This window comes from Lutra lutra, chromosome 5, assembly GCF_902655055.1.
Source record: "Lutra lutra chromosome 5, mLutLut1.2, whole genome shotgun sequence".
Classification (NCBI taxonomy): Eukaryota; Metazoa; Chordata; class Mammalia; order Carnivora; family Mustelidae; genus Lutra; species Lutra lutra.
In genome coordinates this window covers 99257877-99271322 of record NC_062282.1, presented here as the reverse complement: position 1 = coordinate 99271322, position 13446 = coordinate 99257877, and the positions used below count along the sequence as shown (strand labels likewise).

Below are 13446 nucleotides of genomic sequence, written 5' to 3'. Positions count from 1 at the left end.
TGCAAAATTTTGGACAAAGACTTTTTAAAAATTGTAAAATATCCCTTGTGAACAAAAATGAAAAAAATTTAAAAATTAAAAAAAAAAAAACCCTCAAGGAAATACAGTAAAATTCAACATACAAAAAGATAATACAAGTTTGGTTTAACACTTGAAAATCAATATAACTGACTAGCCCATTTTCACTTTTCTATACTTTGCCCAAAGACCTGTTGGGACTATACTAAACTTAGGGGAGAAATCTAAATAATTTATGAGAGAAATAGTCAGATTTATCAGTCAGATTAGAAAGTTCCCCTAGACAATTTCTAGCTTTAACATTTTGTTCTTTACAAAGATCATTAGAAAAGGAACATAAATAATATGAACAATTCTTCACTTTTGCAGAAACAGAATAACCATTACACTGTACATAGTCCACATGCGAAGGATCCATGCCCAGCCTAGTTCAAAAAAAAAGGAACTTTCCTAATATTCTTTTAATTAATGAAGGAAAAAACTCATTGTTGAATAAAGATCTCACTATAAATTGGAAATGCATTACAGCAACATAGTGCACTCAAATGCACTCTATCCCAGGAAACCTGTAATTAAGTTTCTCACAAAAAGAACAATAAAACAGGGCGCCTGGGTGGCTCAGTGGGTTAAAGTCTCTGCCTTCGGCTCAGGTCATGGTCCCAGGGTCCTGGGATCGAGGCCCGCATCGGGCTCTCTGCTCAGCAGGGAGCCTGCTTCCTCCTCTCTCTCTCTGACTGCCTCTCTGCCTACTTGTGATCTCTCTCTCTCTGTCAAATAAATAAAATCTTTAAAAAAAAAAAAAAAAAAAAGAACAATAAAACAGAGAATGCTTATTCTTTCAGGCATATTAAAGCACTAATTTACGCCACTGTTGTTGTTAATAGTGTCCCTGACTGTCCAGAAAGCTAAGGTAGCCTAGGAAAACAATGGTTAATTCAGATTGAGAATTATTTAACTTAAAATGTTTCTCTCCAGGGCACCTGGGTGGCTCAGTGGGTTAAAGCCTCTGCCTTCGGCTCAGGTCATGATCCCGGGGTCCTGGGATCGAGTCCCGCATCAGGCTCTCTGCTCAGCAGGGAGCCTGCTTCCCCCTCCCCCTCTGTCTGCCTCTCTGCCTACCTGTGATCTCTGTCTGTCAAAAAAATAAATAAAATCTTTAAAAAAAAAAAAATGTTTCTCTCCATGCCGTCCAAGGAATTCAGAAACACATTGTGTTCAGAAGCTAACCCAAATATTCTGGTATATTTATCCTCCCACCTCATGACTTAGCTCTTCTTTTATCTTAATTTCTTTGGTTTTATTGGTACTCCCTCAAATCCATTTCCGAAGTAGGCAACACCTAAATAAGATAATATGCTAAAACTAAGGAGGATGTACTCATATTAGAACTGAGAAACATTTCATTACTTTCTGAGCTATAAAGGGGAAAGTTCTACCCAAAACACTGTAGTGAACAAGGATGGACTGAGATTTAAATAAAGTAAAAAAAATAGTATTAGTAATTTTTGGTCCTTTCCAATCAGTGAATATAATGAGTTTACTTTACCTTAATTTCTATCCTTGCTCTGTGAGGAAAAAGCTGTCCGATCATAGAAAAGTCAGTTCCTACCATGCTGATGGCTAAAAAAAACATATCTGTTTCTGTAAAAATAAAAGATTTAGAAAGAATGAAAATTACTATCAGTATGTCAGAGGAAAAAAAATCTTAGCTTAAGTATATATTTTTGAGTTAAAAATAAATTTGAGAGTACTTATATATTATTTAAGAAATCTTTAGTCAATTTTATTGCAAAGAACTTCATGAATCTCAAATATCTCTAAACTTTTATACAGAAACATGATAAAAGAAATTTGCATGTTCATACCAAAGCAGCTGGAATAAAATAAAAAAAAAAAAAGACAACGACAACATTCTGGTCTCCAAGTGACCAAAACTGTCAGTCACAGCCAATAAATTACCGCTTTAATGGAAGCAAATGAGATGTGCTAATTAGTATATGAAAGAAAGTAGCTAAAAAAAAACACAGAAGAAACTACTAATAGAAGTAACCTCAACAGAATAGGATTGGGGAAGTCAGAGGAGAGAAGTATAGAATCTTTCTTGTTGCCCTGTATCAGTCTGTTATGTTTGACTTTTTTCCCAAAACAACCTGCATTATTTTTATAAGAATAAGCAATATCATTCAATAGGTATTACGTGCTTTTTTTTTTTTTTAAAGATTTATTTTTTTATTTGACAGACAGAGAGCACAAGTAGGCAGAGAAGTAGGCAGAGAGAGAGGGGAAAGCAGGCTCCCCGCTGAGCAGAGAGCCCGATGTGGGGCTCGATCCCAGGACCCTGGGATCATGACCTGAGCCGAAGGCAGAGGCTTTAACCCACTGAGCCACCCAGGCGCCCCCGTATTACGTGCTTTTTTAACAGCCTAATTTTTACAAACTTTATTATACAACAAAGGTATAACATTATTATGAGTATTAAAAATACTAATAATTTTCCATAAAAATTTTATTTTTTATACAGGGATTTGACAGGAAAAGTCCAGCCCAAATGACCATAATGCTAACTCCTAAAATACTAAGATAAAGCCAGAAATACAGTTCTACAATATTGGGAGAGGGAGCCCCACTGGAAGGTGCCAATAAAAGTAGCTAAAGAGAAAATAATACAGTTTGTGTTTTATTTACTTACAGAAAATAATTCACTTTATTTCAAATAAATAACCTATACAATTTAAAATGAAAATTAGTGGGGTGCCTGGGTGGCTCAGTGGGTTAAGCCTCTGCCTTCGGCCCAGGTCATGATCTTAGGGTCCTGGGATCGAGCCCTGCGTCGGGCTCTCTGCTCAGTAGAGACCCCGCTTCCCCCTCTCTCTGCCTGGCTCTCTGCCTACTTGTGATCTCTCTGTCAAATAAATAAATAAAATCTTTTTAAATAAATAAGTAAATAAAATGAAAATTAGTTACCTTTATTTGACCATGGTTTAGAATAATAGTTTTTCCTAAAGCTGGAATATGTAGTTGTAGAACCACGTTCAAATATGGGATCATTTTCCTCAACCACACAGGGGCCCTTTGTCCTTAAAACTTCTACAGTTAAACTGAAAAAGAGACATTTTTAAATAGATCTGCACTAAAAGCAAAAAAAAAGAAAATAAATGATATCTGAATAGTTATCTTTTGAAACCTTGGCAGAATCATATCAAAAAAGTATAATTATGAGATATGCATATTTTCTAAGAATCTAATTTTCACTTGAAATGTGATTGCCAAGGAATAAATATAAATGCTAACATTTTTCCAAAATCCTTATCAGCAATATAAAATTTACACATTATCTTTGAGCCACCAAAAAATTATTTGTTTTATTAACTTCTGAATGTCTCCTATATTTAATATACATTTTCTTATACTAGACCCATCAGAAAATATCAAGAAATATAAGTATTTGATATTAATGTTCTATGTTCCTATACACAAAGCAGTTAAATGCTTTTAACTATTTAATGGCCAATAAAATCATTATCACAATATAAAACACACAAAAACAATTACTAATAATATTGCATTAATGTTCAATTATCATAGAATTTTATATGCTATAAAAAGACTTTTTAATTAACTAAACTGTTGGAAGACTATCACCCTATTCCTATTTATTTACTACCTATGAATTTATCTTCTTTTTAAAAAAACATACTTTGGACAAACAACAAATTCCACAATGTCAAATTTGAAAAATTTAATGTTATAATTAAAAAATTAAACTACAAGGTGAATTAAACATTGTCAAAACAAAAATCATAGAATATTAAACCTATGATTTGTTCCATTTTCATTACTTATCAGACAATAAAACATGGTATTACTTAATACAAAAACCTGAATTTTGACTTCAAGACAATTTTTGAAATCTATCATCAGTAGAGGCCAGCATATGATTAGTTCAGTAGCTCATCCCAATTACCAGTAAAGATAATAAACAATGGATGGTAGGTTAATGGACGACAGATACAGAGTACCATCTTCTCATATAAAACATAGCATAAAAATTCCTAAAAATTATAAATGAATCTAACTCACTTTTCCATTTACAACATCCATTACAAAAATAAAAAAAATCAGTGTCTAAGTGACAATGACTGATGCGGAAACACTCTCTCTCATTAAACAAAGCACATTTATTCTCAGGTTTGAAACCACAGTCTTTTTTGTTTTTTAAACTTACCTTTCTTCATCCAAAATAATGGAACCATCTTCTGCCACTTTTACTCGAGGAACCAGCAATGGCCCATCATCCACCTCTTCTTCTAGTTCTTCATTATCTGCCGTATCAGGAGTACTCTTACCTTCTTGCCTACCAAATGGAAAGACAGGATAATTCATATATCCATGAGAAGTATTTTCTGAATACTATGAACTTGTGAAATAAATTACTTCAAATTCTACCTTCTATTTCCAACTTTCCCTATGACCTAAATGAAAAAATTCATGTTAAGGACAGGGCTATAAGATTTTTCTAATTCTATCCAGTAGCATTTATTAAAAAGCCTTTATTCACTTTTGAAAATAAAGAAAAAACTCTCATCTTCTCTGTCTCAATAGAGTATCAGATAAACCAAATAGATACTGGGGAATTCACACACACACACACACACACACACACCCCTTACAGTTATAAAGCATTAGTTTGCAGATCATTCTATTAACTCTTCATAACAATCCTTGGGGATTAGTATTTTCTTTTCTTTTAAGATTTTTTAAAATTTATTACAGAGAGAAAGCAAGCAAACAAGCACTAGAGAAAGGGAGGGAGAGGGAGAAGCAAGCTCTCCACTGAGCAGGGAGCCCAATGTGGGCCTTGAAACCAGGACACCAGGATCATGACCTGAGCTGAACACAGATACTTAACCAATTGAGCCACCCAGGTGCCCCACGTATTAGTATTTTCAAACCCATTTGAGGTTTGTAGTAGATAAATAATCTTTGCTTTAGATTTCACAACAATAAAGGCAGACCAAGAAGCTAAACACAGTTTCCCAAATAATAATTCTGAATACCATATACCTTACATTCAACTACATGGTCTCCTTAAGGTTTTACAGAAGGAAACATAACCCATAAATCTATAAAAATATAGCCTCTTATAAAGTCTAAGACTTCTGCTTTAAAACGATATAAATTCTAAGCAAAACAACAATCATTACTTAATAACCTTTGAAATAACCAGAAAATCCCAATGTTTCTGGCAATTTTCCATAATCCCCCCATCCTGAATTTCAAAACTATATTAACTTCCCAGGAAGCCTCTTGGAGACATTTCCTAGTAGTAAGGGAACATTACAGTGCAGCGTAGAAGGCAACAAGAAGCTTGTACAAAAAAACCAGACTCTCTACTGGCATCAAAACTATAAAAAGAAAGGAAGAGGGGTGCCTGGGTGGCTCAGTGGGTTAAGCCTCTGCCTTCGGCTCAGGTCATGATCTCAGGGTCCTGGGATCAAGCCCCACATCAGGCTCTCTGCTCAACAAGGAGCCTGCTTTCCCCTCTCTCTCTGCCTGCCTCTCTGCCTACTTGTGATATCTGTCTCTCGGTCAAATAAATAAATAAAATCTTTAAAAAAAAAAAAAAAAAAGAAAGGAAAGAAAGAAAAGGAAAAAGAAAAATATATACATGCTTGTTTGGAGAGACACAGAATGGAACTAGAAAGATACATTTTTTAATGTAACAGTAACATTTGTTGCCTCCACAGAAGAACAAGAAGACAGAAAAACAGATTTGGAAGACTTTTCTCGGTATACTTTTGTTCCCTGTGGTTTTTGTACAACTGTATTATATCATTATTCTAAAACAAAACAAAATCCTTTTTAATTCTGAAAGCTTTAACGGAAATCATACCACTGACCATTTCCATATATAATACACAAACAGTGTGGACCTTTCATTTTGATTTAAATCAAGCATTAACTTTTATTTTTGTTATTCTACTTAAACATTCCTATCCCATGTGACTTGACTATAACAAAAAGCATTATTTGATTTCATTTTTTAAAAACTCTACCCCCCAAAGAATTTATTAATAAACAAAAACAGTAAGATAAATGCTTACTCTCTTGTCTGGACTGGTGTCAAAGATTTTTCAGTTTTCTTTTCTTGCTCCAGGGAAGAACTAACAAATAAATAACATTTGTTTTTAAATATGTAAAAAGATTTAATATTTAATATAAAAAATACTTTTTAGGTAATTCACACATCATGTCTATTCTATCCATCACCGAGAAAGAAATTATTTTAACTTGTTTTTTTAATGATACACCATAACATCATTATTAATGACAGTGTGTGGTCCAAGAGTCAATTTCTCAGTCAAAAACTTTTGTCATCAAGTATAAATAATCTGATGATTCACAGACCTGTACCCCTGAAGCAAGTAATACATTATATGTTAACCAAAAAAAAAAAAAAAAAGATAAATAATTTGCTACACTCTAAGTAGGGAATGTTTTTACTCTCTAATTCCTTAGCAAAAGGAGGCTCTCTTAGTCCTGAGGCCTAAAGCGACTTAGCTGTGGCTTTTCTCCCAACCCTTAGATGTCAAATAATGCAAAACCTAGGTTTTTGGCCCTTCCTTCACTAGGCCAAAGACCTGCTGAACCTGAAAAAGGCTATACTGAAAACATGGCACTATTCCTACATCCACCTGCGAAACCATGAAGAATGTACACTGAAATTTATTATAAACCATCTGCTTCCCCAGGCTAACTTGATTAAAGAAGCTTTGTTCTTGGAGAACTTGTTAATCAAATGCCACTATATTTAATTAGGAGGTAGGCCATAAAATTAGACCATTCCTTTAGATTCGGGTTATAGTGTACAAGAAACAGAATCTGTAATATTGATTAGAGAAAAACTGCTTAGTTGGTTTTACAACAACTTAGTAATATAGGAAAAGAAACTTACTTTTTAATCTCAGAAGTAAAGGATACCATCCCAAGAAAGCAGTTACCTGAAATACCACTAAGTTTTGTTAAAAAATTCTCTCTAAAAGAACATCGTTATGTGCTATAAATTTTATCAACATGCTTTTGGAAAACACTGAAACTCTACTCTAAAAGTGATACTTAAATCACTATACACTCTAAGAAAGGAAAACAAGTAAAGTTTACTTACGTCATTGGATTATTATCTGGCAGGTAATATATGAAATCTCTCATAGTCATTTTTGAACGATCTGGTGGCTTCTGACTTTCATTTATGGCATATTTGTTTTTCCATTGCTTCTATTACACGCAAACACATACAAAGATCCACTTTTATTTTACAAATACGGAAGAATTTCACATGTACTATACTCCAAGGTATAGCTCACTGCTGCATTCATTCCAAGTGATTTAATATTATTCCTACCACAATTATTCCTAATTTAAGGAAAAATTTCTTACAAAGTGAATTTTAAAAGTTGTAGCACATCAAGGAACCTTAAAAACAAAAGTGTCCAGGACTGGACAAAAGCTCAATGTATAAATCATACAAATGTCTTCTAACTATAGGAGTTTACTAAGAATTTATAAACATACAGCTTTTTTTTTACATTGCAGTGAATTGGATTTCTGTGAATTTCATAAAATTCTTGAAGCAAATGTTTAATTTTTTAATTCCCCAGAAGAAATCTACCAAAGCAGATTCAATAAACACTGAACATCTGGAAAGACTTCAATTTTAGAGGAACAGATTCAAATCCCACTGGTGTTTGACACAAAGCAAGTAACATCTATGAGCCTATCTCCATCTGTGTAAAACAGTGATGTCTACTTCACAAATGTAATAGAATTAAATAACAAATATAAAGCACCATGTTAAGTGCCTTCCTCTTAATTAAAAAGGGCATTCTGGGCTAAAATTAATAAGTCAGGAAATGACAGATGTTCGCGAGGATGCAGAGAAAGGAGAATCCTCCTACCCTGTTGGTGGGAATGCAAGCTGGTGCAGCCACTCTGGAACATAGTATGGAGGCTCCTCAAAAAGTTGAAAATAGGGGCTCCTGGGTGGCTCAGTGGGTTAAGCCTCTGCCTTCGGCTCAGGTCATGGTCTCGGGGTCCTGGGATCAAGCCCCTCATTGGGCTCTCTGCTCAGCAGGGAGCCTGCTTCCCCCTCTCTTTCTCTCTGCCTGCCTGTCTGCCTGCTTGTGATCTCTCTCTCTATGTCAAATAAATAATAAGGGGCGCCTGGGTGGCTCAGTGGGTTAAGCCGCTGCCTTCGGCTCAGGTCATGATCTCAGGGTCCTGGGATCGAGCCCCGCATCGGGCTCTCTGCTCAGCAGGGAGCCTGCTTCCTCCTCTCTCTCTGCCTGCCTCTCTGCCTGCTTGTGATCTCTCTCTGTCAAATAAATAAATAAAATCTTTAAAAAAAAAACTATTTAAAAAAAAAACAAATAAATAATAAAATCTTAAAAAAAAAAAAAAAAAGCTGAAAATAGAGCTACCCTACAACCCAGCAATCGCACTACTGGGTATTTAACCTGAAGATACAAATGTAGTGATCCAAAGGGGCATGTGCACCCAAATGTTTATAGCAGCAATGTCCACAATAGCCGAACTATGGAAAGAGCCTAGATGTCCATCAACAGATGAATAGATAAAGATGTGGTATGTATACACACACACACACACACACACACACACACACACACACACACCCCATGGAATAATACTATGCAGCCATCAAAAAGGAAACAAAATCCTGCCATTTGTAATGACGTGGATCGAACTAGAGGGTATTATCCTAAGCGAAAAAAGTCAGAGGGGTGCCTGGGTGGCTCAGTGGGTTAAAGCCTCTGCCTTCGGCTCGGGTCATGATCCCAGGGTCCTGAGATAGAGCCCTGAATCAGGCTCTCTTCTCAGCAGGGAGCCTGCTTCCCCCTCTCTCTCTGCCTTCCTCTCTGCCTACTTGTGATTTCTCTCTCTCTGTCAAAAAATAAATAAAATCTTTTAAAAAAAAAAAAGTCAATCAGAAAAAGACAACTATCATATGGTATCTCTGATATAAGGAACTTGAAAGGCAGGGCGGGGAGTCGTTGGGGGTAGGAAAAAATGAAACAAGATGGGACCGGGAAGTACACAAACCATAAGAGACTCTTAATCTCAGGAAACAAACTGAAGGTTGCTGGGGGATTGGGGAGGAAGGATAGGGTGGCTGGGTTATGGACATTGATGAGGGTATGTGCTATCCTGAGTGCTGTGAAATGTGTAAGCCTGATGATTCACAGACCTGTACCCCTGAAGCAAATAATACATTGTGTGTTAATAAAAAATTTAAAAAATTTATAAATAAATAAATTAATTAATTAAAAGGGCACTCTGTATTTAAGAATAAGAGTTAACATGTTTTGGGCTCTTACTATCCGCAGAAAGTAGTCTAAATGTGTTTTACACGTATAAGCTCATCTAATCTTTACAACCTCCAATGAGATACATACTATCATCAGTCTTATTTTACAGATGAGGACACAGAAAAATTCATTAAACTTTGCAAGGTCACATAGTAAGGAATGACTCTAAGATTCAAATCTTAAGTATCTAACTGCAGATTTATATGTTTCCCTATTGGTACAGTGCCCTTTTCAAAAAATAATCTATCTTTAAGATTAAAAAAAAAAAGGGGGGAGAAGACGGACTCTACACATACGTGCAAATTTTTCCCATTTATAATTTCCATATTGTCAACTTAGAAAATATTACCAATTCATTTTGCTCAAGTATATTTGTCTTAATTAAAACAAATAGAACTCATGTCACTTGGACATCATGAAAAACCAGACTGAAGATTTATTTTATAAATATACTTGGTATATTTTTCTATGTATGTACATGTACAGAACTTCTATTTGTGGCCTTCACCAAAAACAATGAAAGATATAGATGAATATATAAAAATTAACATAGTGGGAAAAAAAGTTTATTAAGTCCATTGTGCTTATTAATCAATCAGTTAACAAAAGGGATATTGACTGATGAATTACAGACCTGTACCCCTGAAACAAGTAATACATTATATGTTAATAATAAAAACAAAAACAAAAGGGATATTAATTGATTATGCTCCATTAAATGCTGTAGATATTTTTACTCCAAATGATGCCTGACTAACAGAAAAACAGAATTCTAGCAGGGACCAGTCAAAATGTGATTTTTGTCTCCCTTACCTTCTCTTTCCTCAATTCTTCTTTTAACATTTCTCTTAGTTTCTGGGCTTTATATAATCGATATCTGTCTGAACATGGCTGTTTCTCTTTTGTTGAAACAGGGTTCGGCTGTGCAACTTCTTGATTAACTGTAGATAAGGGATGAGATTCTGAAGGAACAGTGACACCAGGCTTAACCAGAGTAGGAGTACTTGATATTCTTTTTCTTCTCTGTGAAACAGTAGAGGAAGATTTACTGGATTCTTCAACATAATTCTCACTGTCAGTCTTTTCATCACTGTTGAAATTTTTAAAAAAGAAAAAAAAAGAGTACCATGGATCTTTTATATTCTAGTTTCAAAAAACTAGCCTGGTGAAAATCTAAAACAATAGAACCTCATTATTAAAAAACTCAATGACTTGAGATATACAGTAATCATGATGTATGCACCAACTGCAATAAAAATTTTATTTAGTAAATGTTTTTAATAGATATATTAATTCTAAAAAGACTGCTGATCTTTTTCAAACTTCAAATCCCGTAGGACAATAGAACATATTATTTCATGCTCACACTAATACTTTCAAGGAAAACAAAAGGCCAAGTTAAAAATTAAAGTTTAATTACCCTTTTTTGAACCACTAGATAACTGACAAATGTTTTTCTTTATAATCTATACTAACATCCTCCTGAACTGATCTAAATTACTGAAATTTTACACTATCAACCTAAGATCAGCCAAACCAAACATACAAAACTTCAAATTTCTAAAATATCTCTACTGCAGTACTTGAGAATATTCATTTAGCTTCATTAATCAAACCAAATATTATATGGAGAAGAAATCATTTATCTTTTGTTGGGTAACTAGTTACACAGCTATCAAACTCTTTACTCAAAGAAAGTATTCAGTCATTCCAAATTACATAGTAGGTATACAGCTCAGATTGGATATACATATTTCACGAATTGCCTGAAAGGAAATTAAGTCAAAAAGATAGAGGGGTTAGGGGCACCTGGGTGGCTCAGCGGGTTAAATCCTCTGCCTTCGGCTCAGATCATGATCTCAGGGTCCTGGGATCAAGCCCCCCCATCAGGCTCTCTGCTGGGCAAGGAGCCTGCTTCCCCCCACTCTCTCTGTCTGCCTCTCTGCCTACTTGCAATCTCTGTCAAATAAATAAATAAAATCTTAAAAAAAAAAAAAAAAAAGATAGAGGGTTTAAAATTAAAAGCAGTTGAGGCGTCTGGGTGGTTCAGCAGATTAAGTTTCTGCCTTGGGCTCAGGTCATGATCCCAGTCGAAAATTAAGTTCCCTGCTCAGCAGGGAGTCTGCTTCTCCCTCTCCCTCCATGTGCTTGCTCTGTGTCTCTCTCTCTCTCTGTGGAATAAATAAATAAATAAAATCTTTTAAAAAAAAAAGGAATTAAAAGTAGTCCACACTTGCAGCACCTGTGTGGCTCAGTCAGTAAAGAGCCTTCCTCTCAGGTCATGATCCCCAGGTCTGGGATTAAGCCCCATGTCGGGCTAGCTGCTCAGTGGGGTCTGCTTCTCCCCTCTCCCATCTCCACTCCTCCTGCTTGTGCGCACTCTCTCTCTCAAATAAATAAATAAAACCTTCAAAAGGAAAAAAAAAGTAGTCCACACTTTCATGTTATGATTAGTTTTATATAAAAGTGGAAAACAGGGATGCCTGCATGGCTCAGTAGGTTAAACATCTGCCTTGGGCTCAGGTCATGATCCCAGGGTCCTGGGATAGAGTCCCGAATCCGGCTCTTTGCTCCGCGGGGACCCTGCCTTTCCCTCTGCCTGCTACTCTCCCTATTTGTGCGTGTTCTCTCTCTCTGACAAATAAATATATAAACTCTTTTTTTTTTTTTTTTTTAGATTTTATTTGTCAGAGAGAGAGGGAGAGAGAGCAAGCACAGGCAGACAGAATGGCAGGCAGAGGCATAGGGAGAAGCAGGCTCCCTGCTGAGCAAGGAGCCCGATGCGGGACTCGATCCCAGGACGCTGGGATCATGACCTGAGCCGAAGGCAGCTGCTTAACCAACTGAGCCACCCAGGCGTCCCTAAACTCTTAAATATAAATAAATACAAGTGGAAAACGCCTAAACCTATAGAATAATCGTCCCAAGAAATCTCCTTTTTTTTTTAATTTTTTTCTTAAGGTTTATTTATTTATTTGACAGAGAGAGATCACAAGCAGGCAGAGAGACAGGCAGAGAGAGAGGAAGGGAAGCAGGCTCCCCGCTGAGCAGAGAGCCCGAAGCGGGGCTCAATCCTAGGGCCCTGGGATCATGACCTGAGCTGAAGGCAGAGGCTTTAACCCACTGAGCCACCCAGGCGCCCCAAGAAATCTCCATTTTTTTTGAAGTTTTCTTTTTTTTTTTTTAATAATCTCTACACTCAACATAGGGCCCAAACTTACAGCCCCAAGATTAAGAGTTGCATGCTCTTCTGAGTAAGTTAGCCAGGTACCCCAAAATTGCCCAATTTAAATTCATATCTCAGGGGCGCCTGGGTGGCTCAGTGGGTTAAGCCGCTGCCTTCGGCTCAGGTCATGATCTCAGGGTCCTGGGATCGAGTCCCGCGTCGGGCTCTCTGCTCAGCAAGAAGCCTGCTTCCCTCTCTCTCTCTCTCTGCCTGCCTCTCCGTCTACTTGTGATCTCTCTCTGTCAAATAAATAAATAAAAAAATCTTAAAAAAAAAAAAAATTCATATCTCAGCCTTCATAACGTGATACACGCACCATGTACATTTCACCCAATTATGCTGAAACCACAAGGACAAAACATACATACTATGTTTTTACCACATATTTTTACAACTGCAAAGACCCACCAAAAAAAAAAGGTAAAAAAACAAATATACTCCCCATATGCCAACTCCAAGAAACCAAATATCCTCAACCTCAAATGTCTCAAAGACTACAGAACCTGATTAATTTATTAAATTATCAAACCTCACGCACTTATATGTAATCAACAGGATCTCTTCAAACTTCATTAACAGTGACTAATATCTGTATTTCCTTTTTTAGAGAAATTTTGAAAAAGTATTCATACAAAAAACTTGTAAGCTACTAAGCATCACTAAGCTGGCAAAATAACACCTTATACCCAGCACCAGTACAGGCCAAAAGTTTGGCCAAAAAGAAAGGGAGTAAAATTTCCACCTTCCTGTCAGAGCATACAGAGAATTTATACCATCTCATTGTCATTTAATAGTATCAGGTTTTGAGGCGCCTGTCAA

At 36.0% G+C, this 13446-nt stretch overlaps 1 protein-coding gene across 5 annotated transcripts in view; it reads right to left on the bottom strand.

Annotated features, from left to right (window-relative positions):
* Window positions 1-13446, bottom strand: part of BDP1 (B double prime 1, subunit of RNA polymerase III transcription initiation factor IIIB) — a 95927-nt gene that overhangs the window by 80971 nt on the left and 1510 nt on the right. For all 5 annotated transcript variants that reach the window (XM_047729482.1, XM_047729486.1, XM_047729484.1 and 2 more), the window contains exons 2-7: window positions 10215-10491; window positions 7184-7293; window positions 6123-6182; window positions 4244-4372; window positions 2983-3116; window positions 1565-1659 (exon numbers count right to left, since the gene is read on the bottom strand). In XM_047729482.1, the coding sequence (XP_047585438.1) occupies window positions 1565-1659; window positions 2983-3116; window positions 4244-4372; window positions 6123-6182; window positions 7184-7293; window positions 10215-10491 (805 nt within the window). The remainder of the gene's footprint in view (window positions 1-1564; window positions 1660-2982; window positions 3117-4243; window positions 4373-6122; window positions 6183-7183; window positions 7294-10214; window positions 10492-13446) is intronic.